General features: G+C 34.3%; 5 protein-coding genes and 1 non-coding gene across 9 annotated transcripts; 3 read left to right on the top strand and 3 right to left on the bottom strand.

Moving 5' to 3' along the window:
• Positions 1 to 447: 447 nt before the first annotated feature.
• Positions 448 to 2594, top strand: LOC145069980 (uncharacterized). Its single transcript, XM_079016905.1, has 5 exons — positions 448 to 1314; positions 1395 to 1447; positions 1544 to 1710; positions 1787 to 1938; positions 2014 to 2594. Exons 1-5 carry the CDS (start codon positions 516 to 518, stop codon positions 2451 to 2453), a joined length of 1611 nt encoding a protein of 536 aa, XP_078873031.1. The 5' UTR covers positions 448 to 515; the 3' UTR covers positions 2454 to 2594.
• A 4700-nt stretch (positions 2595 to 7294) lies between these two features.
• LOC145071059 (tetraspanin-2-like) lies at positions 7295 to 8476 on the top strand. The gene is made up of 2 exons (XM_079017990.1): positions 7295 to 7915; positions 8008 to 8476. The coding sequence occupies exons 1-2, from the start codon at positions 7418 to 7420 to the stop codon at positions 8293 to 8295; spliced, it is 786 nt and encodes a 261-aa protein (XP_078874116.1). The 5' UTR covers positions 7295 to 7417; the 3' UTR covers positions 8296 to 8476.
• A 3673-nt stretch (positions 8477 to 12149) lies between these two features.
• LOC145069732 (S-adenosyl-L-methionine-dependent methyltransferases superfamily protein) lies at positions 12150 to 14336 on the bottom strand. Of its 3 annotated transcripts, XM_079016681.1 has the most exons (9): positions 14262 to 14336; positions 14046 to 14165; positions 13719 to 13956; positions 13510 to 13577; positions 13128 to 13356; positions 12967 to 13053; positions 12805 to 12890; positions 12600 to 12720; positions 12150 to 12477 (listed from the first exon to the last, which is right to left on the bottom strand). In XM_079016681.1, the coding sequence occupies exons 3-9, from the start codon at positions 13782 to 13784 to the stop codon at positions 12400 to 12402; spliced, it is 735 nt and encodes a 244-aa protein (XP_078872807.1). In that variant the 5' UTR covers positions 13785 to 13956; positions 14046 to 14165; positions 14262 to 14336; the 3' UTR covers positions 12150 to 12399. The 3 variants fall into 3 exon arrangements, with proteins under 3 accessions (XP_078872807.1, XP_078872808.1, XP_078872806.1); XM_079016682.1 differs by lacking the exon at positions 14262 to 14336 and having other exon boundaries at positions 14046 to 14179; XM_079016680.1 differs by lacking the exon at positions 14262 to 14336 and having other exon boundaries at positions 13719 to 14069.
• A 115-nt stretch (positions 14337 to 14451) lies between these two features.
• TRNAL-AAG (transfer RNA leucine (anticodon AAG)) lies at positions 14452 to 14532 on the top strand. Its single transcript has one exon. It is a non-coding gene; the product is annotated as a tRNA-Leu (tRNA).
• A 154-nt stretch (positions 14533 to 14686) lies between these two features.
• On the bottom strand, positions 14687 to 15949 carry LOC145068518 (ubiquitin-related modifier 1 homolog 1). 2 transcript variants are annotated; one of them, XM_079015490.1, is made up of 5 exons: positions 15802 to 15949; positions 15641 to 15701; positions 15245 to 15320; positions 15069 to 15151; positions 14687 to 14981 (listed from the first exon to the last, which is right to left on the bottom strand). In XM_079015490.1, exons 2-5 carry the CDS (start codon positions 15661 to 15663, stop codon positions 14864 to 14866), a joined length of 300 nt encoding a protein of 99 aa, XP_078871616.1. In that variant the 5' UTR covers positions 15664 to 15701; positions 15802 to 15949; the 3' UTR covers positions 14687 to 14863. The 2 variants fall into 2 exon arrangements, with proteins under 2 accessions (XP_078871616.1, XP_078871617.1); XM_079015491.1 differs by having other exon boundaries at positions 15641 to 15685; positions 15802 to 15937.
• Positions 15950 to 18648: 2699 nt separating this feature from the next.
• On the bottom strand, positions 18649 to 21414 carry LOC145070017 (protein HEAT STRESS TOLERANT DWD 1-like). Its single transcript, XM_079016934.1, has 12 exons — positions 21258 to 21414; positions 20930 to 21096; positions 20748 to 20826; positions 20489 to 20662; positions 20314 to 20412; positions 20074 to 20242; positions 19839 to 19945; positions 19622 to 19761; positions 19474 to 19546; positions 19263 to 19378; positions 19065 to 19182; positions 18649 to 18978 (listed from the first exon to the last, which is right to left on the bottom strand). Exons 1-12 carry the CDS (start codon positions 21303 to 21305, stop codon positions 18847 to 18849), a joined length of 1422 nt encoding a protein of 473 aa, XP_078873060.1. The 5' UTR covers positions 21306 to 21414; the 3' UTR covers positions 18649 to 18846.
• Positions 21415 to 24350: the final 2936 nt, after the last annotated feature.

The raw sequence follows: 24350 nt of genomic DNA, 5'->3' as shown, positions 1-24350 counted from the left end.
CAAAAACAGTCATTACCAGATAATATAGACATAAAGTCTAATGTAAATATCCATAAGACAATCTATCTAGCCCAACTGATTCTCATAAATCCTAAATCAACGATTATCTGAAATAAACACCTTACTTGATGAATCGTTTGAACAATTCTCTGACTACACAGGCTATAAGATCAAATCGGTATGAAACTAATTATGCAAAAACCGATTAAAATCACATTCAAACTGATTGAATTAGAGGAGTCCGGATCAGATTAGCCTAATTTGCAAATTTAAACCCTAGCTCTTTTCCTTTCTTCTTAATGGCCACAAAATATCCGTCCTTCTCTGAATATTTCCTTATTACAATATGGGGTTATAATTTGTCATTATATTACTCTTTCAGGGGGTAGTTATGACAAATGATCCAATACTTTCAAAGACTGTTTTTCCGTTGATGAGGAAAACTGCCTTAAACCCTAGCCCTTTCCCTTTCTCCTTCCGTCAAACCCCAAAACCCCAAAACCTATCCCCAAAACATGGCTCTAGTCGATCCCCAAAACCCCATCAAGCAACAGACCTTGAAGTTCTTCACAAGCGATGAATACGAGCTAGCAGTTAACCAATCGATCCAGAGCCTCTTAGACTCGCTTCAAAACCCTAGCTCTGATTTATCTGCCTTTACCTCGACATTTCTCGAATTAATGCAAGCTAAACCTATCCCACTTCTCGAAAGTATCTGGATTTTTTCGGGTTTAACTTTTCATCCAAAAATTTCTTCAAAAGATGATATCTTGGATCAAATTCTAGCTGTGAAGGATCTTTTTCAATCAATAACAGCTTGTTCGGCTTCATGTAGTTCTTCAACCTGTATCGCCTTAATTGCTCCTATCATTTTCAAATTGTATACAGTAGTTGTGGATTCGAAGAGAAAAGTAGTAGATTCTAAGCGAGGAAAGAAAGCAAGGAGAGAAATTAGTAAATTTCTCGATGTAATTTTGGGGTACTTTAACGTGTGTTCTGACGGATCAAACAGTGACGAGGATTCTGCTCTAGTTAGGCCGATAATCGACCTGGTTTCGATTTGGGTGCATGGTGAAGCTACTGAAAATCGATTGAAGCAGTTTTTCCCACTTTTAGGTGATGAAATTATAAATTGTGTTACAGATGAAAGTAGCTGTGTTATTGAATTGCTGGCTGGAGCTGTGATTTTGGAGTCTTTTATGTTGAAATTATGTTTGAAAATAAGTGAAGGGATTTCAAAAGAGGAGGTGCAGAATGAGTTGAGGACTTGGGCTGTTTGTTCCATAACTGGATTTCATAGCTTTTACTTCTTCGGTAAATACCCAACAAACTTTCTTTTACATATCGAAATCTCTATCTGTTTTCTTATTAATTAGTGTCTTTTTATGTTTCAGATATGCTCATTAAGATGCTGCTGGAACCAAATTTGACAGTGACATCCTTATTGGTTAGTCATTTTCATTGGAGTCATCCTAACTTTAAGCACCTGATTATATAATTGATTCATTGATAACATGATTATACTACATGATTTGGTTTACAGAGTGCTGAAGACGACTCATTTTTGAGGAAACTGTTATATGATGTTGTTATATTACCTGACTATTCATTCCTCCATATACACAAAGTAAACCATCTTCCTATTAACCACATAAAGAATAACATTTTGGCAAGAATTATGGTGTCCCATGAAGCCATTGAGTTATTTAGGTATATTAATCTTCCTAAATTCTTCAAATATACAAAACTCCAATATCAAAAATGTTATATAATCGTATATTTGTAGGAAAAACAAGGATCATTCAAAGGCTATTTCTTATACGAATGCATTCTCGGGTTCTCATTTACCTACACTTATTACTAAATTGGCTACAAGTGAGCTTGGCAACCATGGAAGAACAAGTCAACCTAAGGGATCATCACCTATGGCTTTTCTAAGTAAGTTATCTTAACTTCTTTCTATGGTTGACATTTTTTTTGAGTTTTTTTTTTTCCTGACTGATGATATTTCAGAGTGGATGCTTGAACTCGAGGGTCAAGGTTTGAGTTTTTGTGATGGTTTCATGTCAAAGCATCGGGAAAAATTAGTCCTTTACAGTTCAAGGTCAGACTTTGGTCAACCCTCATATAAGGGAGATGAAGGGAAGACGGATGAAGATCTAGAGTTCTTCATTGATAATAAGGGGAATGATGAAAATGAAGAAGAAAAGATTGATGATTCCATGAACGATGTGTTTGTTGCTGCTGCACATGCTATGCGATCTGATGCAAATGGAAGTGGGAAGAAACGAAAAGAAATAAGTGTTGAAAAGAAGAAAGATGGAGTTAAGTTTCAAAGGCAGAACCTTGTCCTTGTGGATCATTCTGGTGAAAATAGCAGCTTATCTGAGAAAGAAGATGATTCAGAGAGTGCAAGTGAAGTGGAAGATCCTGATTCTGATTCTGATGAGTGATGAAGATGACTTGGAGTAAATGAGTTCATCTGGAAAGTTCCAATTTTGCCCCTTTTTGGTTAATGTATTAGAGTCCAAGTATTTGTAACCTTTTTCTTCATGTATCTGGTTGTAGGGGTATAATAGTTTTTTGTTTTTTTTTCTCTGTTTTTTAATGGTAAAAGTTAGCATAACAAATTTAATAGAAATCGTCAACACCTGGATTAGAACTCGGGAATTCCAAAGAAATGACCAAAACAGTTGGGATATTAGGCTGCAAGGATTGGATTAAACATTCACAGCACATCCTAGGTGCCCAATTTTTGTCATGGCAAATGGCAAACACTACGTTCATGGCTGAGACAAGTGACAAGAAAATACCGCATTTGGCAACCTAATGTCACTTTTTATTTCTTCTCCTTTTCTCGTTACTATTATTTTTAATTTTTTTTAATCCCATATAAATACAAAACCTATCTATTTCATTTTACCACTTCAAAAATATCTTCAACAACTCTCCAAATAACCATATTTCTCCCAAACACGCTAACTAGAAACATATTCGATTATGATCCCTCATCCCCAATCTATCAGGAACAATTTGACAACCTTATCTACTCTTCAAACGCAATGTATGGCGATATGCAATTGATGTATATTGAGTTTCCAATGCAACTCAACCAACTTTTATCCCAAAATTCAACTACTTCACCCAACCCAAATCCAAACCACAACCACAAAACGAACATGGATGTTAGATTTTAGGTCTTAAAAATATCAATATAAACTTGGATAATTCTAGAATCGTGATTGCAATCATTTTTCATAATCTGTGATTTCGACCCTATAGTTAGGGTATCATGAAATCATATTTTGGATAATCCAAGAATGACAATTTAGAAATCAGGTCACTTCCTGAAACACATAAAATAATTTGATGTTTTGTGTTTGATGAGATAGAGAGAATATGGTAATCAAATTCGAGTATATGAAAAATCCAACCATTTTTTGGATCATTCATATGTTCTTATACAGGAGTGAAAGTTGGTTAAAAGTGGTTGCCTCCATTTTGGCACCAAAAAATGATAGTTAGAAGTGTGGTTATTAGGCATAACCGATTCTTACATCATAATAGTGTCAAAATTTGTTTTTGACAGAAAATGCATGTTCGGACTCTTTCATATTATAGTAATTTGTTTAGGTGTGCTTCCCCTACATAGTGGAACCACTACCAACGGATCTACCCCTTGGCTCCTGCAAGAGGCGCTGCCCCTTGAAACCATGTACTCAGGGGCGCTGCCCCAGGACCCATGTATTCTTAAGTTCACATTTATCATTCCAAATGTGCACCTTGCACCTCCTGTCTCGGTGAGTAAATAGAACCCGACATATCTCAATATTAACAATAACAATATTAAAATATGTTGATAACACTAAAATCACCAACACCGAATAGAGTATCGAACCTCCAAAAAAGAAAATGGAGGGTTGGATCTAAAGCATGGTAACCACAAGAAAAACTGCATTAGCTCATGCATGGGTCGATATATCGAAGGACTCGGTGGTCGGCAACAACCAAAAAGCACACCTTTTTTATCCACGATAGGACACATTTTCTCAAAGAAATAAAATGAGACAACTACCAAAGCAAAGACCAAATTTGCACGAAATGAAATAACATAAACAAAGTTGTTACAAAGTTTCACGGTTTGTCAAACAACTTGGTCAACTAAGGGAAAAGTAAGACAACCATTTTATCCAAGGCACTCTACATTATCTGGGAGGAAAGCGGGAAGAATTTCAATTATTTAGATTTTTGGAATATTGAAAAAAAAAACAAGATGTGGAAACTCATTGGAAAAACTACACAAAATCATTGGATGCTTGTGTTCTGCAATTGTGACAACTCTAGACTTTCTTATAATTTGGATATGCTACTTTGGGGAACCAATGACTCCCGCGGTATGAAAGCAATACTCTAACCGCTGAGTTAAGTAGATCATTTATCTTCACAAAGAAAACCAAAAGGGACTCATCCCATCAATGGATTATAAATATCATATTACTTAGAAGCAATACCGATCAATATGATCTTGGATCATGGAATAGTCATATTAAGAATATTCATCTTGACAAAAAATTATCGACATAATAAAATATAAGTATATTACAAACACTAAGGGCTATAGATTAGTTGATTGAGCAGCTCGTTTACACGCGCATCGGTGTTTTGCAAGGGAGTCCATCATCAAATCAAAAAAATTGATCTTATTGACAAATCGATGTCTTACTCCATAACTTTGAGGGAAGAATTAGATGGTGACAAACTAGAAATTTAACCACCTACTCGTCTGATGGGAATGATAAATCCAAAAGAAAAGAAAAGCTACTCTGTCAAATTCATCACGGTGTCATCCCTTTGGATGAAATACAAGATATAAGAGCAAAGTTTGTGGAGTTAAATACGAATTTGAAAAAACATATGGATTTCGCACAAGGCACATGAAAATGACCGATTCAACATGCAATTGTTAATGCGATACAAGAGTCACATTTTCGGAAACGATCTCAAAGCAGCTTTAATGGTAAAAACCGCAATTAATTGCAAAAAAAATAATAATAAAGGATCATTTTTATTCATACTTATTCATTGTTATGTTTTTAATACTTTAAGGTCTTGTTATGTAATTTTGAATTTTACTTAATGAAATTTAAGTTTTTAGTTTAAATTGAATAGTTTAAAAAATGAAATATAGCACCATCCCATTAATGTGACAAAATTTTTGAATAATATGGTAAAAATGAGATGAAAGAACAACAATTATAACAAGCAGAGGAACCACTCCCCTCATTATTACAATATAATTTATTTTTGAATATTTAGCGTCGTCCATTTTTTATAAGCATCTTTTCACAAAATGCAATTTCTTTTACAAAATGATGATGCCTTGTAGTTAGGGATGAGCTTTAGAATTGAACCGGTTTTTCTATATTATAAGAACCGGGAACCGGACCGTCGGTTCTAGCGTCGGTTTTGGTTTTGGTTCCGGTCCCGGTTTTCGGTTATTTTTCAAATTAAAAACGGTTGAAATATTATAGATGATATGTTATCTTCCAGAGCTTGTAAATGATTCAATATTTAACTAAATTATGACTTTTTACATTCTAAATTGAAGTACAAATACTAAATTACATGATAAAAAAAGAATCAAGTAATTCCGACTTCATATGAGTGAGTTATGCGCATTTTAAAAGTAGGACAGATTCCAAAAAAATGTTGAAACATAAAATATGCATCATTGATATGTTGTCTTCCGGGATCTATAACTGATTCAATATATAACCAAAATATGTGTTTTTATAATCTAAAATGAACTACAAACATCAAATTACATGCTGGAGAAAAAAAAATTTAAGTAATTCCGACGTCATATAAATGAGTTATGCTCATTTAAAAAAATGGGGTAGATTCAAAAAAACAAAAAAAAAATATTGAAATAGAAAAAACACAACATCGATATTCTTTCTTTCGGGGCATGTGTCTGATTCAATATCTAACCAAAACATATGTTTGTATAGTAAAAAAATGAATTACAAACTCCAAATTACATGCGGAAAAAAAAAATCAAATAATTCCAACTTCATATGAGTGAGTTATACGCATTTTAAAAAACGGAAAAAATGTAAAACCGGTTCCGGATTTTAGAATCGGGACCGGTTTTCATAAAAATGGAGAACCGGTAACCGGACCTTGTTACTAATTTCGGTTCCGGTTCCGGTTCGATTCTGGTCTAGTTCCAATTCGAGCTCTTCTAATGTTCATCCCTACTTGTAGTGGATATCAATAAGGAGGTGTTCCATTACAAAATGATCAATTTTTGAACGTGTCGAAAAATAGACTTTGCCAAAATATCTTTAATTTTTTGCAAATAAAATTCATGTTTAGTTAAAAACTTACATTAGGAATCATTTAAAAAACTGTATTCTGCTAATTTATTATACATAATAAATGATTATTTTTCATATACATCACTTTTTAGGTCATTTTAGAAATTAACCTAGGTTGTTAAAAACTTAAAATACCAAATTTCAAAAAATAATGGTCAAATGGATAAATACGTAAAATAAGCTCATTTCCTTATATTTTTCCAAAATCACATGTTCATTATCTTTTTTGTTTATCTCTTTTTTTAAAGAAACTTAACTTATAACATCTAATATCTTTTAATAATACTAGTATAATTTTTTTTCATAACATGCAACTACACATTTGTGTTTACTTTTTGTTTAACTCGTAGATGATTAAAGAAGTGAGACAACAGTACATAAAGCAAACCATAATTGGTCATGAAAGGTTTTCATAAGTGTATATCTTTAATCTTCCCGCTCTTATTTCTTATTGACTTTATTAACTTTTATATTTATTATTTATTGTTTTGTTCTATTGTTCGTAAATATCTTATGTTATTAATTTAAGCTTTAAACTAAAACCTTTTATCCTTATCCTTAAAAAACTACTTATTAATTTATTTATTTTTTTATTTTTATATGAGAAATACAAATTTCGTTCAAGTTATTTTCCATAACTCTACAATCAAAGTGTTCGGTTTATCTTTGATTTGTTGCTACATATTCTAAACATGGCCATGTTAAGCCAAGTCATGGACGTGCTTACCAATGGTGATGTTCATAGGCAACAAACGACTAAATTTGACTAAATCACTAATGACAAGAGTCAAGAAACCCCACTTTCCAATCAAATCTTTTATATCATTGCATATATAAAAACACTAGAAAAGAATCAATTTATAAATTTTATAATCAGCTATTCAAGCTACCTATTTTTCTACATAATCCTTACAGAATCTATAAAGCAAACACCAAATATTTTTTTTTATATGGGTGGGCATATATAGAATATGTTCCCAAACCCATAACAAACATTACATCTTCAATCATCTTCTCCAACTTTCTAAAATTCCGCCATGGCAGTAAGCAACAACATAATAGCCACCATAAACTTCATAGCACTCATATGTTCAATCCCAATCATCTTCACCGGCATCTGGCTCGCCTCCAAACCCGACAACCAATGCATCCGCTCACTCCCCTGGCCCATCATCTTCCTCGGCGTCCTCTTCCTCCTCCTAGCTCTCACCGGCTTCATCGGAGCTCACTGGAACAACCAAGGCTTATTATCCTTTTACCTTTTCTGCAACGCCGCCCTCATCGTCACCGGAATCATCCTCCTCATACTCGCCTTCATCGTCACCCACCCTTCCGGCGCATACTCCGTTCCCGGTCGGGAGTATGACGAGTATCGTTACATGGGGTACTCGGAATGGCTCCGGGAGCATATCACCGATCCAGAGAACTGGCGGAGTATAAAGGCGTGTTTGGCTTCATCTTCCATTTGTTCCAAAATGGTTCGCGATTCTTACACTGCACCACAGTTCTTTAATGCACGTATCTCATCTCTTCAGGTAATTATCTTTCTTTTGTCTGTGTGTGATGTGATTATATATATAGATATTATATATCATATATGTGATTATAAAGTTGTATTCTTTTTCAGTCGGGATGTTGTAAGCCTCCGACAGTGTGTGGGTATCAATACGTGAATCCGATAACGTGGATTAATCCGACGAACCCGATCGGCGATGTGGACTGCATCATATGGAACAACGACCCGAATCAACTGTGCTACAATTGCGATTCATGTAAAGCGGGAGTGTTAGGGAACCTTCGGAAAGAATGGAAGGAAGCCAACGTGATATTGATCGTTGCCATTGTTGCTCTGATTTTCCTTTATCTCATAGCGTTTAATGCTTACAAGAATTCACAAGCTGGACCCAAAAAGTAAACTAGGCTATAGTTCTTTAATGAGTAGTACGTTATGTATTAGAAGTTGTAATGCGGAAAAGGTTTGTTTTGTTGAAGCTAGTGGTGTGCAATGCATATATTCGTTTTGTACTTTTTGTGGAGTTCATTTTGTGGAGTTTACTTGACCATATAATACAATGCAAGAATCTGCTTTTGGTTTACTTTTGATTTTTGGATTATTCCTTTGTTATCATTGAGCAATTAATGAATGCATTACACTAGATATTCACAAGTCACGAGTCACGAATCATATGCATGTAAATTATCATCGATCTATATGTTTGAATATACAGATTTTGCCAAAAATGAACAAATGTTTTTATATATTTGTATTCATTATTAAATATCGTGAATTTTATAACTAATATAGCTTTCGACCATATTAGGGTGATTAGGTGATACACCCAAGGTATTTAAGGTTTGAAAAAAGAAATACTAATGATAAAATTGTCAAATGTCATCTGCATTTCGTGGTTTTTTTATATATTTTTTCATGAAATCCCAGCTCATTAAGTTTTTTTTTTTTTTCATGAAATCACAGCCCATTAAGTTTTTTTTATATATATTTTCATGAAATCACAGCCCATTATGTCCATCTACAATTTATGTGCTTAGATCGATTTATTTTTTTATTTTTTTTTGGTTATTTTGGAAAGTAATTAATGAATTTGCTTAAATTTCTCTTTATATTTTTTAAATTTGACATTCCAGAATCATTCAAGTTGTCAAAGTTGTTATTCTCTTTAGAATCTTTCTCACAACACTATACAATACTTCCATACTTATTTATGCACATTTGTTAAATAATATTAACTAGTGAAAACACATCTGTGCCATTGACGCAAATTCGAATAAGTTTACTTTCATATTGTTGACAAATTTACACAATTATAGCATTTGAAGTTAAAATTATATTGTATTTTGACAACATTGCTATAATTCGATAAACTTTTCAAAATAGCAATGATTTTTTTTTTGAAAGAGATCAAAATAGCAATGATATAAGCGTATAATAGGAAGATATGAAAGTAGAATGCTAAAACAAACAAATCAATGGAAGCACATTTCTATATCTTATATTAATCAGCATATAAACAAAGCCTTATGAATAAACCACTTGACATATAAAATCATCAACTTGCTAGAACCACCAAACAAAATGATAATTAAATAAAAAAATCATCAAAATCCGGTTTTAGCAAAATGATAATATTTGTCAAGCTATCAGAATCTGCTATACCAAACCTGATTCCATGGAATTAGCAATTTATGTGTCTAATTTCTGCTAGATATTGAAGACATTTGAAGATTGTGTGTGCTCCAAGTGAGAAACCTATTAGCTTGGGAGGCCGGAAATTTATAACCACCAATATTTACAAATTTTGAATCTTTTATTCCAAATTTAAATGTTATAATCGAGTAACCTAACATGTTCCCTTGCAATCTCTTGATCAACACTTCAACAAGCAACTTTCCAGCCTTGTCAGATTTGGAGGGAAAGTAGAAGTCGTAATAACTACTTTCAAAGGTTAAATAATTACTTAATTGATGAAAACAGTCGTGAATTGCACTGCTTACGACAATCAAATTCTTAGATGAGGGGAAAGCGATTTGGAGGGAAAGTAGAAGTTGTAAACATGTATTATATTACATAATATGATTATAGAAGATGATGGGAAAACGATTTGTCACTACAATGTAAAATGAGAATTTTACCAAATATAGGAGTTGGTATTGGTACGCAGGCGTACATGGCGACGATTTTAATGAAGACGAGTTGTTCGACACTGCCGATGACAAGTCGGAAATGTTTGAAGGAGATTTGAGAGAAGATTTTGATGATGTGACTAGTTCATGTTTTTTTCGATGTTTTGAGTACGTTTTTTATTTATGTTTCTAATGTAGTTTGTATTTTTTTTAACTAATGAAGTATTTTTTTTATTAATTTTAATATAATTATATTTTATTAAATTAAAAAATAAATAAAATAAAATAAAATGTGGTAAGGTATGTTATGACATCCACCAGTTTTGTGGGGTAAGAGGAAAAATGATGTGGTGATGACGTGACACTACAATAATGTGGTGGGTGTGGTATAACACCCTATGGAATTATAATCTAGCTAAGCCTTGTTTTATATGTGTCTGATTGAGTCAGGTCAAACATTTTTTACTAACTCAGTCAGCTAAAGTTGTTTGATAAATCAATTTTGGCCATCTAGCTTAGAAAGAAAGGTCTGGCTCGGTAAGAAGAAAATAATTGACTGACTAAGAAAGGGAGAAGCTTTTCCAAGTTGTGCCCTTCCCTACGTTCCTCTTTCACGCCTCCTTCATGAATTTGTTTTCAAAATTGATTCTTGAGATCGATTCTTCCAGCGCCTTCAATCGATTCTTTCGGCGCCTTCAATCGCAGGTTCTCCTCTTTTCATCAGGTACGCATTCTCCTCTTCTCATCAGGTACGCATTCTCATTTCTTCATCCTCTTTCAGCGGCTCCTTTGTGCTCTTAATTCATGAAATTGATTTCATAAAAGTTCTAATTTTTGTTGTGGAGAGGGATAAAAGTTTTGATTATTTTGTTGTTGAATGTTCCGATTTGTGCTCTTGATTTTTCAAAATCTAAATGGGAAAGTTCTGATTTTTGTTATTTGTCTTTTGCTCTTGAATGTTATTTTGCTGTTGAGAGGGATAAAAGTTCTGATTTTTCAAGTGATTTTGTTGTTATTGGTTGTTTCATACCTGAACACATACATACATATCTGCTCGTGAATGTTATTTTTGGAGATTATGAATTCCAGGGAACGCTTCATGTTTCCTGGCTCAAATCAGTCGATCAATTGTCGATGGATCATCAACAAAACTCGTATGATCCTTTATTCCCACTAGGATATGATCCTTCATCAATTAGGTTTATAATCTCACAAAAGATCAGATTTTGATAGGAAATTAAATGAATGATGTTGTAATGTTGTAGGTACAAGTGATGCGGGCGAGTGATCCAATGCTACAATGGAGGGAAGGGGTTAAGAAGAAAGAAGGTTATTCATCGTGATCCAATGCTACAATGGAGGGAAGGGGTTAAGAAGAAAGAAGGTTATTCATCGTGATCCAATGCTACAATGGAGGGAAGGGGTTAAGAAGAAAGAAGGTTATTCATCGTCATCAAAGCTATTAACACCAGAGTTACCGGTTAGCAGACATGGAAGAGGGAACAAGCTTGGGTCTGTGATTGTGAATACGAGAGATGAAAAGAAAGATGGTAACACAACCATCAACAATGAGATTAAGGGTAGTAGTGGAAGAAGAAAATGTTTGAATGTCCCATCAAGAGGTAGGGAAATTATTGTTTATGATGATATTTTGTGACAATAATAGCCCAAATTAAAGTATAATTATCTGATAAGTTGATTTGTACATCAAGAAGTTATAAGTCTTGTATATTGTTCTTGATTTGAGGAGTCTTGGAGTTATAGCTTAGAAGAATATGAATTTCTTGTGGATTGTCAGCAACTGTAAAAGTTTGTAACAATATTAATAATAATTTGATAGTAATTTATTAGTTGCTCTTTTGGGGTTTTGATTTTTTGAGTTGTGTTGTTTTGCAATAACTTGTTTGGATTTTATATTGTATAACAATGTGTATGTTTTTATAATTATTCAACAATTTCATCCATCACTATATAAGGCAATCAGCACATTCAATCAGATATACAATCAAACAACATAGTTATTTTTCCTAGTCAGTACTTTTTCAATCAGCAACTATCAAACGGGACCTTATTCTTGTCTAAAAGTTTAACGCGGATTGCTTATAACCTAGCTTAACAAATAATACATTAATACAATACGAGGATTGCTTTCTTTAACTTTTGATTTTGGGAAAATATTCCATCGTAATCATTGAGTAATAATGATAGTATTACACACACTCATTCTCTAACTAAACAAGTACATAGTGATACTATATTATCATGGATTTTTAGTTATTTCCGAGTTCTGACACCATATCCTAACAAAATTTTGAACCATAAAATTTCTTATTTATTTCGACATCATTGATATCCATACCAACCTAGTTTTCACTTTTCATGCTGTTGCCAGCTTTCTGGAGTGGACAATGTACATCGGGTCAGAACGCCCAGGATTCGGAGATATATCTACAGCCTGCAGGGATTGTTATAACGAATTTCTTATCGGCTCTAAACTCAAATTTCAGTTTGTTTGACTTTCAAAGTCAAAATTACGTTTTTTTTGTAAAAATTACATCTAGTGCTCATATTACTCACCTGGGGTGGTTCAAATCCTCCCGCATAGTGAAAATATGCTCCAACTATCATAACATGATCCGCATCACCAGTTGATGTCCATATCGATATCGCCTTTGTCCAAAAACACCGATTTGAAAAACTGTTCATTTCCAAGATTCATAATCTTTATACTCATATCCTTCACTTTCTTGTCCTAAAATTAAAATCCAAACACAAGTATCACCTCATTATAGCCTTGCCACCTGGCTTAAGGACCCGGCTCATCTCCTTGAACACTTCAATCGGTTTTGTCAAATAATCAACACTAACCTACATTAATCCAAGACAAATTAGTCAAATCCCATGTCAAAGTTAGTTACCCAAATTAATTGTGATTGATACGCACCACGTTTGTGATAACATCAAAGGAATTATCTTCAAATGGAAGCTTAGGGTTCGTGTTTAGATCTTGCACCACATATTCAGTGAGAACCTACAATATAATGGGAGATGATAAGGAAAAGAATTTTAAAAAATGCAAAAAATATGTATAATTTTGATTCTTACTTTATTGGCTTTGAGCTCGTCTTCATTAAGACCCATACCTGCAATTCGTTCTTGCTTATAGCCTGCAGGAAAATGACTCACCCAACTACTACACATGTCAAGAAGAGCTACCCCTGGAGTGTTACTTGGTGGAAAAGCTTCTTTGTAATACTTGGTAAGAGCTGCAATGGCTGGATCATCGATGTGGGTTACAAAACGTGGAGCTTCATAGAAAATTAAATCCGATGATCTGCAATAACACCAAACGCCCAATTCAAACTGAAACGATTAAGTTCTTAGGAGTTCCAAACAAAGTTGGATTGAGTGTAATGAAATGTTTCGAGGAGCTCAACAATATTGTTAGGTAATGAAATCCAATCATGATTAGTTTTAGAGGTCGTACTCGTCGAAACGCTGGAAATCTTCTTCCTTGAAAGGAAACTGTTCGGGCCATTCTACGTTTTCCAGTATCTGTAAATAAGATCAAGGAAGCAAAGTACATATGATAATTTATCAAATCACCCGAATCTTATCTCAATTCATGGTGTATTCATCGAATCACCGAAAACCCCAAATGAGATAACAAACCCTAAAACCCAAAGTGAAGCGAACCTGTTCAACAGCACCTTTTGTCCTGGCTGATGCGATGATGGAATTGGTGCCAGAATTGCCAGCCATGCTCACGAATTGTGCCCAAAATGAAATTCCAATTCCGAACACCAGTCGCCGAGGTACTCTGTAGCTGCTTAAATTCTTACTCCTCTTCAGTGTTTTAGAAAATTGACCGCAACTGTTGATACTAAAACTAGAAACCGAAGCATTGATATGAACACCCGCCAAAATGGGGAGCCTGTTGTGTAGAATGATTGGAAAACGATTAGCCATTTCAGCTATTTATGTTATATATTTAAGTATGGTCAAACTAGGAAATCAGAATACAAATTGGGATTTTTCTTGGTTGAATTCAACTTTTGGAAATCATGTAGGAAGGTTGCTCCAATTGATTGTATAGTGGATTATACATCTTTACGTGGCCAAATCATCTTCACTCCCTTGAAACTACAGGAATGTGGATAATAAATTGTCACCAACTTATTCAATCATCTTTGGTATAAACATACAATCATTCAAAGAATAAAATGAAAAAGAAAGTACTTTGATTAGTTTTTATTTGGACATATTCACAAATTTGACTACAAGTTTCCCAAGGATTATACAACATAACCAAGATTTTAGCATTTATAAAATATGTTCATCCATCTGAAACACCAAAATAAGAGGAAGAAAAAAACAAACAAATAATAAGATTATATATAAGTAAAAGAATGCAGATACTATCACCAAAGTTGATATGGCCGAGTTGGTCTAAGGCGCCAGATTAAGGTTCTGGTCCGAAAGGGCGTGGGTTCAAATCCCACTGTCAACATTACATTTTTTTTTCCTATTTCTAAATTTTGGTTAATCAGTTTGTTAGCTTAGTTAATCAGTTTTTTAGTTTTGCAATTAAAATATGTAATTGTACTTTAATACTTCTACAATCAATTTTGTTATGAATATAATAAACAAAACAATAGTAATAATTGTACTTCAAAAAGTCACATTCAACCATAAACTCAGTTTACAACTTCTTAAATACAGCGACATCATAACAAGTGAAGGATACAACTTTGATTTTAATCAAAACTCAGTTTACTACATTGATAAATACTTTATAACATTCATTGTCGCCAAAAAATAAACATATGGAAATATCTCAACTATCCCCCATGCAAAGTAGAGATGAACACTACAACATCCTTATTTTCCAAGGTTGTATCAAGTTGGCCACTCAATTCCCAATCACAGTCATTCACAAGAACAAGAACTCCAGGTCGCCTGCACACAAGAAACAATCAAATTGTAAAAATGTTCGAATTTTGGACCCAAAAAAATAAGAAATCAACAAAAATGTGGGGAACTTACACAGTGTCTCCCTTCATAAACATTTCAGGTCTCTCTTTGATTAAATTGGAGCGAACCCAAGCAAGCAAGTGCTTCATGGTTAACTAAGAAACACAATTACGAAAAATTATAAATCTAATACGATCATAGATGTGAAGATTCGTGTGATTGTATTTGAAAAGTTTAAGGATTTTGACCTTCTTTTCTTCAGCTGGTAGGTCAACATCAATGCTATGGATCTTCACGGAGTCACAAAGAAGTTCTAGTCCTCCACTGGATTTAAGAACAAAAATATTAAGATACAGGGATGTTCATGAAACTGAAAGGTTGAGTTGTGGTTTACAGATAAAGGTATAGTGTTTTGGTTTGGTTTGTGTAAACTCAAAGATGCAATTAAGTGATTTCAAGTGTCAAAGTTATTCTAACTATCAACTATCAAGTGTATGAAACTATTGGATATTTCAAGTTTCAAATCAAGTATCAAAGGTTTATACTCCAGAACTATCACAAACATAATATGATCAACGAAATACTGTAGTATGTAGTATAAATTTTTATGAATACTGTGTACGAGAGAGGGATGAAGGAATTACCCGAATTCAAGAGTCAATTGCATCTTTGAGTATCTTGAAGAAAATCTGCAGATGAAAAACCCTGAAGGGGTTTAAGGGTTCGGTTTCAACTCAGCATCCAACAATTAAACCTAGTTTTACTCTGCATCGTAGAAAATCACAAAGAAAGAAAAGAAACTAACCTTCGTGAATTTGAAATTGGTGCAATTTTCTGCTTTTGACAAGTCTTGCGCTCAAATCACTGAGGAGGAAAGCGTAGAAGCGAGGCTGTTTGATTCCCCAATAGAAAAGCCGCTCAACAGTTGATTCCTGCAAATAGCAATAATAGGTTTTAGATGTTCGGGTCGGGTCTAAGGGTGAGCATCAGCGGTTTTCGGGTTATCATCCAAACCATCCAATAACCGTTTCAACGTCGGTTTTCGGGTTAGCGGGTTAATCGGTTTCGATTTAGCCGCCAGAATAACAAAAAACAGAAAAAAGAAAATTTTGTAATATCACACTGTGATTTGTTACCCCAGGTCTTTAGTCTTAAACAGGTAAGTAAGACTAATTTTTATTTATGACTTCGGGTGTCAATTCTCAAACACATTAATATCATAATATGTACAAAAAACATCAGCAAAACAGCAACAAGGCTAACAATTACAGAGTTTATGTACAAAGAATGAAAGAAGTAAGAACCTGTAAAGTTTTAATTTGTAAAAAAAAAAATTGAAAAACAAGCCTTGGTTTGGTGGTTGTGTGAGGCGCCGATGTGAATTATGAAGTGTCGACCACCGAAATCCAGCCAAAGGACGAGGGAACAAAAAGGGAAGCCGCTTCCAGTTCGTTGATTTGGAAATAGGGAACGGAAATTGGAAACGAAGAATATAATCAACCGAAAAAGTAAATTCTCAAATAAGGGTTCAATGAATGGGGTGGTTTAAATGTTTAATACTAAGGGTGCGTTTGAGATTAGGGTTTTAAAAATCACAAAAAGATAGAAATTCATATCTTTTGTTCATCCAACTTTTTCTTTTTAACTAAAAACAACTTTTCCTTTTTAACTAAAAGCAAATAACTTTTAAATTTACCAATTAGCTTTTAGTAATTTTTAACTTTTTTGAAAAAGTTAAAAATCGAAAAATTGATTAAAAAGGAATCTCAAACAACCTCTAACTATTAATAGTCATTTAAAAAAAATGGTCGACCTGAAAATAGAATCATACTCAGTTTACCCAAAACTGTTAGTTCAGGATTTTTTTTTCAAGTATAAACCGATTAATGTTCAGTCCTAGTCGAGTCAAAGACGGGTTGTTCTGTGAGTTGATTCGATCGTTTCAATTTAAATAAGGGTTATGTCGAAATTATGCATTAAACTATTAGGCACAAAATTGAGAGTTGAGTTGATTTGATCTTTTAAATTAAGCACCAAAAGGTCGATGGAATTTTTATTTTTTATTCAAAGTGGTTATTGAATCCTGTTAATCTGTTATCACCTCTCATAAAACCCACTTTGAATAAAAAACAATAAGTTACTAACATTTTACAATTTAGTTTAGTAACTAATTACTAAATGAACATAAATAAAATAGTTTACTACTTAATTCAACCTTCACCATTTTTTTTGTTCTTTGTTTGGATTTATTTATTTTTTCATGCATTGCGTGTTACATTGATCGTAAAGGGTCATAATCTTTTAACATGTATATATAACATTGATATAATTAAACAACATATATGCACTTCAATAGCATAGAATCATAGATGTATAATTAAAGTGGAGTGTGAAGAATGAATTACTTTGTGTAGCTTTTCTAGGACGTGATTATGATGAATCATAAATGTTAATTTTGGAGGTGTGATTAGTCAAAAGTCAGACTTTGATGTCAATTGGGTGTTCAAAATGCAAGACACTTCCGAACATTGATGCAAATCTAATTTTTCACCAAATATCCAAATTAAGCACTAAACTATTGAATTTGTGATTATTTAGTCACTAAACTTTATTTTGTATTACAAATATGCAAGAATGTTTCATATTTTTCCTAATGTATGTAACAATGTTGTTTTTTGTATAAAATATACAACAAGCCACCAATCTATTAAAATATGTCCAAATAATGCAACTAGTTAACCAAAACCATTATGTGATTGTTGAGCCTATGACATATGATTGGTTTTTAATTTTAAAGTCACATCACGTGTTTATGTGGATAATTCACATGTAGATAAAATTAATGGCAATCTCCCTCTCTAAATCATTGGCCTTCTTTGTCGTTATAAATTATGTATGCATTCCATTGACGTTCTTCTTAAAAAAAAATCCATGTGTATAACCTTATGAATATGTTGTTTTTCTTTTTTCTAATAATGTTTTTCTTTTTCAAATCCATCTTTTATTTCTCCACATAATCAAATTCCCTATAGATGTTCTTAAGATTCATCTTATATTCTTCTCTACTTGTATAATTTTTTTGATCAAAACTAATGCTTCTCATTTCTAAATCAATCTCACATAACCTTTTTCCAAGTTGTATTCTTTTAATATGCAAAATATTTGATATATTGCTTGAACATACACAAGTACACTACGAATTTGAAGTTAAAATTAACCAATGTGAAGTTTGTAATCTTTGATGTGTGCTTTGAAATAAGTTTAATATCCTCAATTTTGTTTTATGTTTGCAGTTTGACTTAACACCTTTCTTCATAACAGGTTAAATTTCTTATGAAAACTTATAACACTGATGAATGTACATTTTTGGCTTCTTACATACACCTAAGATTTTTCCAAATGTTAACCCATATTCTCTCATGAACTAGGAGATTTTACTATCATTAGTAAACGTCCTAAAGTGGTCAAAAAAAATAATTTTATATATCTTACTATTACAACATATATCTTGAAAAGTCTACCAGTTATAGCAAATATCGTCCACATACAAACCAGTTTCCACTGCTATATATTGGGTAGGCTTTTCAAATTATAATATCCTTACAAAAAAAATGGAAGCACAATGCTATAAAATGTAAGCAAAAATCTCAAGTATCACCAAAAAAAGACTGCTTGCATAAAAATATTACCATTCAACCCCATTTTCACATAACTCAAAATTCCAAAACACTTCATACAAACTACAATGTATCATGTATTCTCTCTTAAAATATAACACCAACAGTAAATAAACCATGCAAAAATTTACCCCTTTTGGGTCATTTAAAGTTGCCTGAAACCTTCTTCGTTTTCAAGCATTAGCAGGAGGAAGATTAGTTTCAATATTTGAAGGCATCAATATATTAAAACCATCAGCAGCTGTAGAAATCAACATTCCTGGAATCTGTGTATGCCAATGAAGTTCTTTCAAGTCTTTCTGACCCTGTTCACCAAAACAATAAGTCGATAAAAAAACACATTTTCTCATCACAAACAAACAATAAATCAAGATACAAAACTGCAAGTAACCTGATGAACAAAAAGAAGTTGTGGAGGCAAATCTGTAGGCGCATGTACTTCCTCTTGTATTTTGGCTTTAAACTCGGCTTCCTCTTCTTCATCTCGTTCTAAAGAGAGGTCCCATATTCTGACAGTTTGACCAAAGATGAGGGGGTGATTTTGTAAAAGTTGTATAGAAATATATTTTTTTAAATGAAAAACTCTTACGTGAGTTGATTGTCAGATGATGATACTGCCAGTGTAGACGCTTCATGTGGACTCCATTCAATGGATGTAATCGGATGTTTGTGGTACTCAAAATGTGCCACTACAGAATCACCCTCCTAAAACAAATAAAACCCAAACAAAAAAATGTTATTTTTTTCATGGTTTTTTATACAATAAACTTTTTTTTTTTTAAAAAAAAAAAAAAACATACCTTGACCATTCTAAGATCACGAATAGAAAATGTCCCATCATCACTACCAGATGCCAACATACAACTAGCCAACCTAATTAAAAATCAACTAATTAGTAAAACCCTAATCATAAAAATAAAATTAAAGATAATGGTAAAAAAAAAAAACCTGTTCCATGAAATGACATTGACATCTGTGTTATGTGCTTTAAAAGAAGTTGCTGGTGATTTCCCCAAACGGGTATCCCATATTGCTATTGTTTTATCCACAGAACTCGAGGCAAACACATATGGCTCTGTTGGGCTCCACTGCATCAACAAAAGTTTTATAAAAAACCACATTTTTTCCATAATTACCCTTAAATAATGTGTAAAAGGGTAATTACCTGCAAATCTTCAACACTACCAGTGTGTCCAACAAATGGTTTACTATCAACATTCCATGTTGAGTCAGATGTTGGCTCCCATAAGTGGATGCAATTCTTGCAGTCACCTTTCAAAACATAAATTTGTTAAACAAAGCATCAAACAGAATCTATATTTTAAAGTATATGATCTTTTTACATCATGTAAATAACATCTCTCTCTCTCTCTATCTTTCTCTCACTTCATACTTCATACCCGAAACAAGTCTTCCAGGAACAAGAGGACTCCAGTCAATTGCATAGCCTTCATCCTTGTGACCCGTAAACTTTACTAAAGGAGTTTGAGTAGATACTGTAGAAGCATCCTTACTAACATTTGTTTCAGCTTCTGCTAAAGCATTTAAATGAGATCCAAAATCCCATATCTACATCAACAACATCAAGAAACTATTACTGTTACTGATACTGTTACTGTTATTCAGGTGTTTGAATATACCTGCACATGACCGGTATCTCCCCAAGTGGCACATATATGGGGTTGTTGTGTCATTGCACGAATTCTATTCACACAACCTTCATGGAACACTTTGCGCACCTGAAGATTGAAATGTATGAAGATTAAAAGAATATTGTAGTGATGAAAGTTTGAAAAATCAATGGCTATGTGTTACCTGAAAGACTGGAGCCTTTGGTCCTTTGTTCTCAATTTCATCTTCATCACTGTCACTGCTATCACTGTCCATATCGGTGTCAGCATTGGATGTTTTTGTTGGTACTAGTTCACGTCTTTTCCCAGAAATGTTTGATATTTTAAATATTCCAATTGAATTTGGAGCATTGTTTGCCTATGGGAATAAAGATTCGATCATCTTCTCATACACGTAATGAAGCTAACCAAGAATATTAAGTGCTAACAGAATTAAGCTTTACCTGAGTTCCAGTGACGCAATAAATAGTGTGGGGAAATTCTGTTCGAACTAATCCCAGTGAATCACGCACCACGTCAAAGCTACAACACAATGTACAGAGATCAAATATTTAACAAAAAAAGTGAGAAGAGAAGAACAATTAAGAGCATGAATAGAACTTATAAAGTTTGTTTTGTAGGAAACCTTAAGCAGGGCCAGCCAATGTGGAAGGCATGAAGAGAATTATAAGCTGAAGGATCACACTGAAGCTCTTCTCCTTCCTCTAAAGCATCAACACCTGGTTGCCACACCTTCGCTGGCATCGAAGGTATTGCGTTTGATGAGGATGACTCGTCTGCTTTCTTTGAACCCTGATTACAGAATCACATATTCAAAGCTCATTTTTATTAACGGTGGACGGAGTCGAATAGCCTTTTCTTTCAATCAAAAATCAAATACCTGAACTATCTGACAAATGAAAGACAAAACATAACGCAACAACTGAATATTTAGAACGATGGGATATTAATACCTTGTTCTTCCGCTTAGCTTTCTTTGGGTTTTTCAAGCTTCGAACCATTTTTGCTTTGAAAGAAAGACTGAAAGAGTGATATGAAGAAAGTGAATAACAGGGTGCGGTGAAGAGGGTTTTGGGAATGTAGGGTTTTATACAACCCGCCGACCGCCGTTAACCGAAACCGGTTAGACTTTGAGAGATTATTAGACCCAAGCCCACTTCGAGTTTTGTTTGGGATTTTTTTCTTTTTAACTTTCAAAAGTGGTTTATTGATTTATCTAACATGTTAAAATCAATGTTTTAAGGATGTGAATTTATGACACCACACGATAAAAATACACAAAATAAAACGAAATTTGGACGAAATGAAAATTTAAATTTGTGTTCGTATCGCGTCAAGTTTAAAAAGCACGATGTCGTGTCGCATCGTGTTCGTGTTTACAATTCAACACGAAATTGACACAATTGAGCATGTGTTTGTCGTGTTTGTCGTTTTTGTTGTGTTATATACGACTAAGTGTGAATTAAATAAACCAATGGTAATGTAACGCCTCGATTCTCAGGTATTGATTTTATAAGAATTTTCTTGTTTTCAAGGTCTACTCGACGAGTTGGTCGTCCTACACGTCGAGTAGCAACGGGTTGGTTCGCGTGATTTAGTGACCTGCTCGCCGAGTCCAAGAGGGGACTCGACAAGTAGGAGCTGGCAGATGAAACCCTAAATTTCTGGGGTTTTGCACCCTATTTAAGGATCACTTATCCCCCTTAGCCTCTCTTATTGCTCCCCTCGAGTTTAGAAACCCTAATTTGTGTTGCTCTCTATTTTGGCATGCTTCTTAGCTTGGAAGAGGAATCTTGGAAGTGGAAAGCTTGGAGTTCAAGAAGTTTGGAGAAAGGGGCTGTTGTAGATTCAGATTCTTCTCTGTCTTGGCATCATTTTGGAGGTAACAAGTTGTTACCTTGGCTCTCCTTTATCTAGATCTTTTCATCTATGGGATTATAGCTTTTCTCTTAGGGTTTTGTGGTGGTTCTCTGCTTTGGGTCAAGATCTGAGGTTGCAACCTCAGATCTGGACTCCTCTAGCCTCTCATTGTTATAAAGTTTCAGTCCTTGTCAATAAATGACCCTTCCCTTACCTTAAGCCTCTCATTTAGCTTGTTTTGGGTCATTATCGTCTTGCATGCACGTAAAGTTTGCAACTTTACGTGATAAACATGCCCTAGGAGCTTGGATCTACAATATGGAACCTTGGCATGGCTTAAAAAGCCTCTGTATGGATGAAGGATTGAATGGACTCAGCGAGAACGAGTCGGTGAGTCCGATGAAGTTTTCCTTGGGCTCGGCGAGTCAGTCGAATGACTCGACGAGTAGACTAGGGTTTTCCCAACCTTTGGACACGTATGAACCCGATGAGTAAAGGGGAAAACTCGACGAGTTGGCCAAGGAGTTTACGACCACGGACACCAAGAACTCGACGAGTCACTCAGGTGACTCGGCGAGTTGGCAAGTTATGAAAGGAACTCGGCGGGTGATTGGGTGCGATCGAAGAGTTGAGGTCAACATGGACTGTTGACTTTGACAGGTGGCTTTGACTTTAACCAAGGGTTGACTTTTGGACTTCTAGGACATTTTGGGAAATTGGAAATTTACAAGCATGGTTCTATGGTGCATTTAGGTGGTGGAGTGGTATCGGCAATCCAAGAGCTTGAGTTTATCTTCGAGTCAATAGTACGAGGTGAGTTATCCTCAATATAAAAATGGGTCCAAGGCACCAAGGTCGGCCCTTTATATACTTGTATCTAGATTATGGCATGATATGTTTATTGATTACATTCTGGTAGTTAGGATGGTGGTATGATTATGCTTAGTGGCATGGTTAGGTCATTGTCTTGGTTATAGGGTGATGCTATGTTAGTGACCAGTTAGGTCTGTATCCCAGTTATTGGGATGTTGTTTATGATTAAAGATATGTTCGATCGGTTTGACTGTTATATGATATGAGCTAGCGTATGATATTTATGTGCACATGTTTGTTTGATTGGGGGGGTTGGGTTGAGGCAGTCCTGCTTTGTGTTGTAGGCCAACATACCCGGTGAGCGGTCCGGATAAGTTGTAGGCCCTGCGAGGCGGTCCAGTCAGGCCGAAGGCTCGGGAGCGGTCCAGATAGGTTGTAGGCCCTGCGTGTAACGACCCAATTTTCACGTCCAAAAATTTCGTCTTAACGGGGAGGGTATTACCCGTCTTAACGGGTAATGGGGCGGGGACGGGTCTTGATATTCATATCCGAAGCGGGGGCGGGTCGGGGACGGGTACCACACTATCCGCCCCGTTTAAACCCGATTATATATATATATATATATATATATATATATATATATATATATATATATATATATATATAAATAATTCTTATTAGAAATCCTTATTCACAGTAACAAGACGCCTTTTCCATAATCAAGAAATTAACGCTTCGTTTCTCCAATTATCCTGCCAATCCATTCACCGAATCACGTTATCAGCCCTCTAATCTCTTCAACAAGAATCATTGCTCAATAGATTTCTTACAAAAAGATGCAGCCACACATTACAGGAGTCCTTTTTCAACCCTTCTTCTTGTACTCACCGATTCTTCAATCTTCAGTAGTTGACGACATCAATTCTTCAACTTCTGTCGGCTCTAGTCTCTCATTCTTCAGTCGATAAACGCTCATGGCATTATAGGACAACCTACAAGAAGTTTCACCCTCATCCCAAAATCCTAAGCCCAAGTAAGTTCTCGATTTCAATTTCTATACTTGATGTTTGCTCGTGGTACAATCGACTAATTGTGATTTCTCAATGATTAGTTGTACTTGGTTTAATCTATCATTTTGCTGTGATTTTTCTATGAAACATTTTGATGTTTTTTTAACAACTTTGATGTAATATTACCTAGCTATTGGCTAGTAACCGAAAGGGGTTCTAATTTATTGGTTTCGCAACTTTAGTATTAGCAGTGTACTCTCTTTTTGTTATTAACTAGTTAGTTACATTTTTAGGAACTTTAGTTTATGTTTATACTGTTATTTTGGCGCTTGGTAAAACAATTGCTAAACTATTATTGTATAA

This window comes from Lactuca serriola, chromosome 8, assembly GCF_051521515.1.
Source record: "Lactuca serriola cultivar US96UC23 chromosome 8, Lser_US96UC23_V15, whole genome shotgun sequence".
Classification (NCBI taxonomy): domain Eukaryota; kingdom Viridiplantae; phylum Streptophyta; class Magnoliopsida; order Asterales; family Asteraceae; genus Lactuca; species Lactuca serriola.
This window is presented reverse-complemented; position numbering and strand designations above follow the sequence as displayed.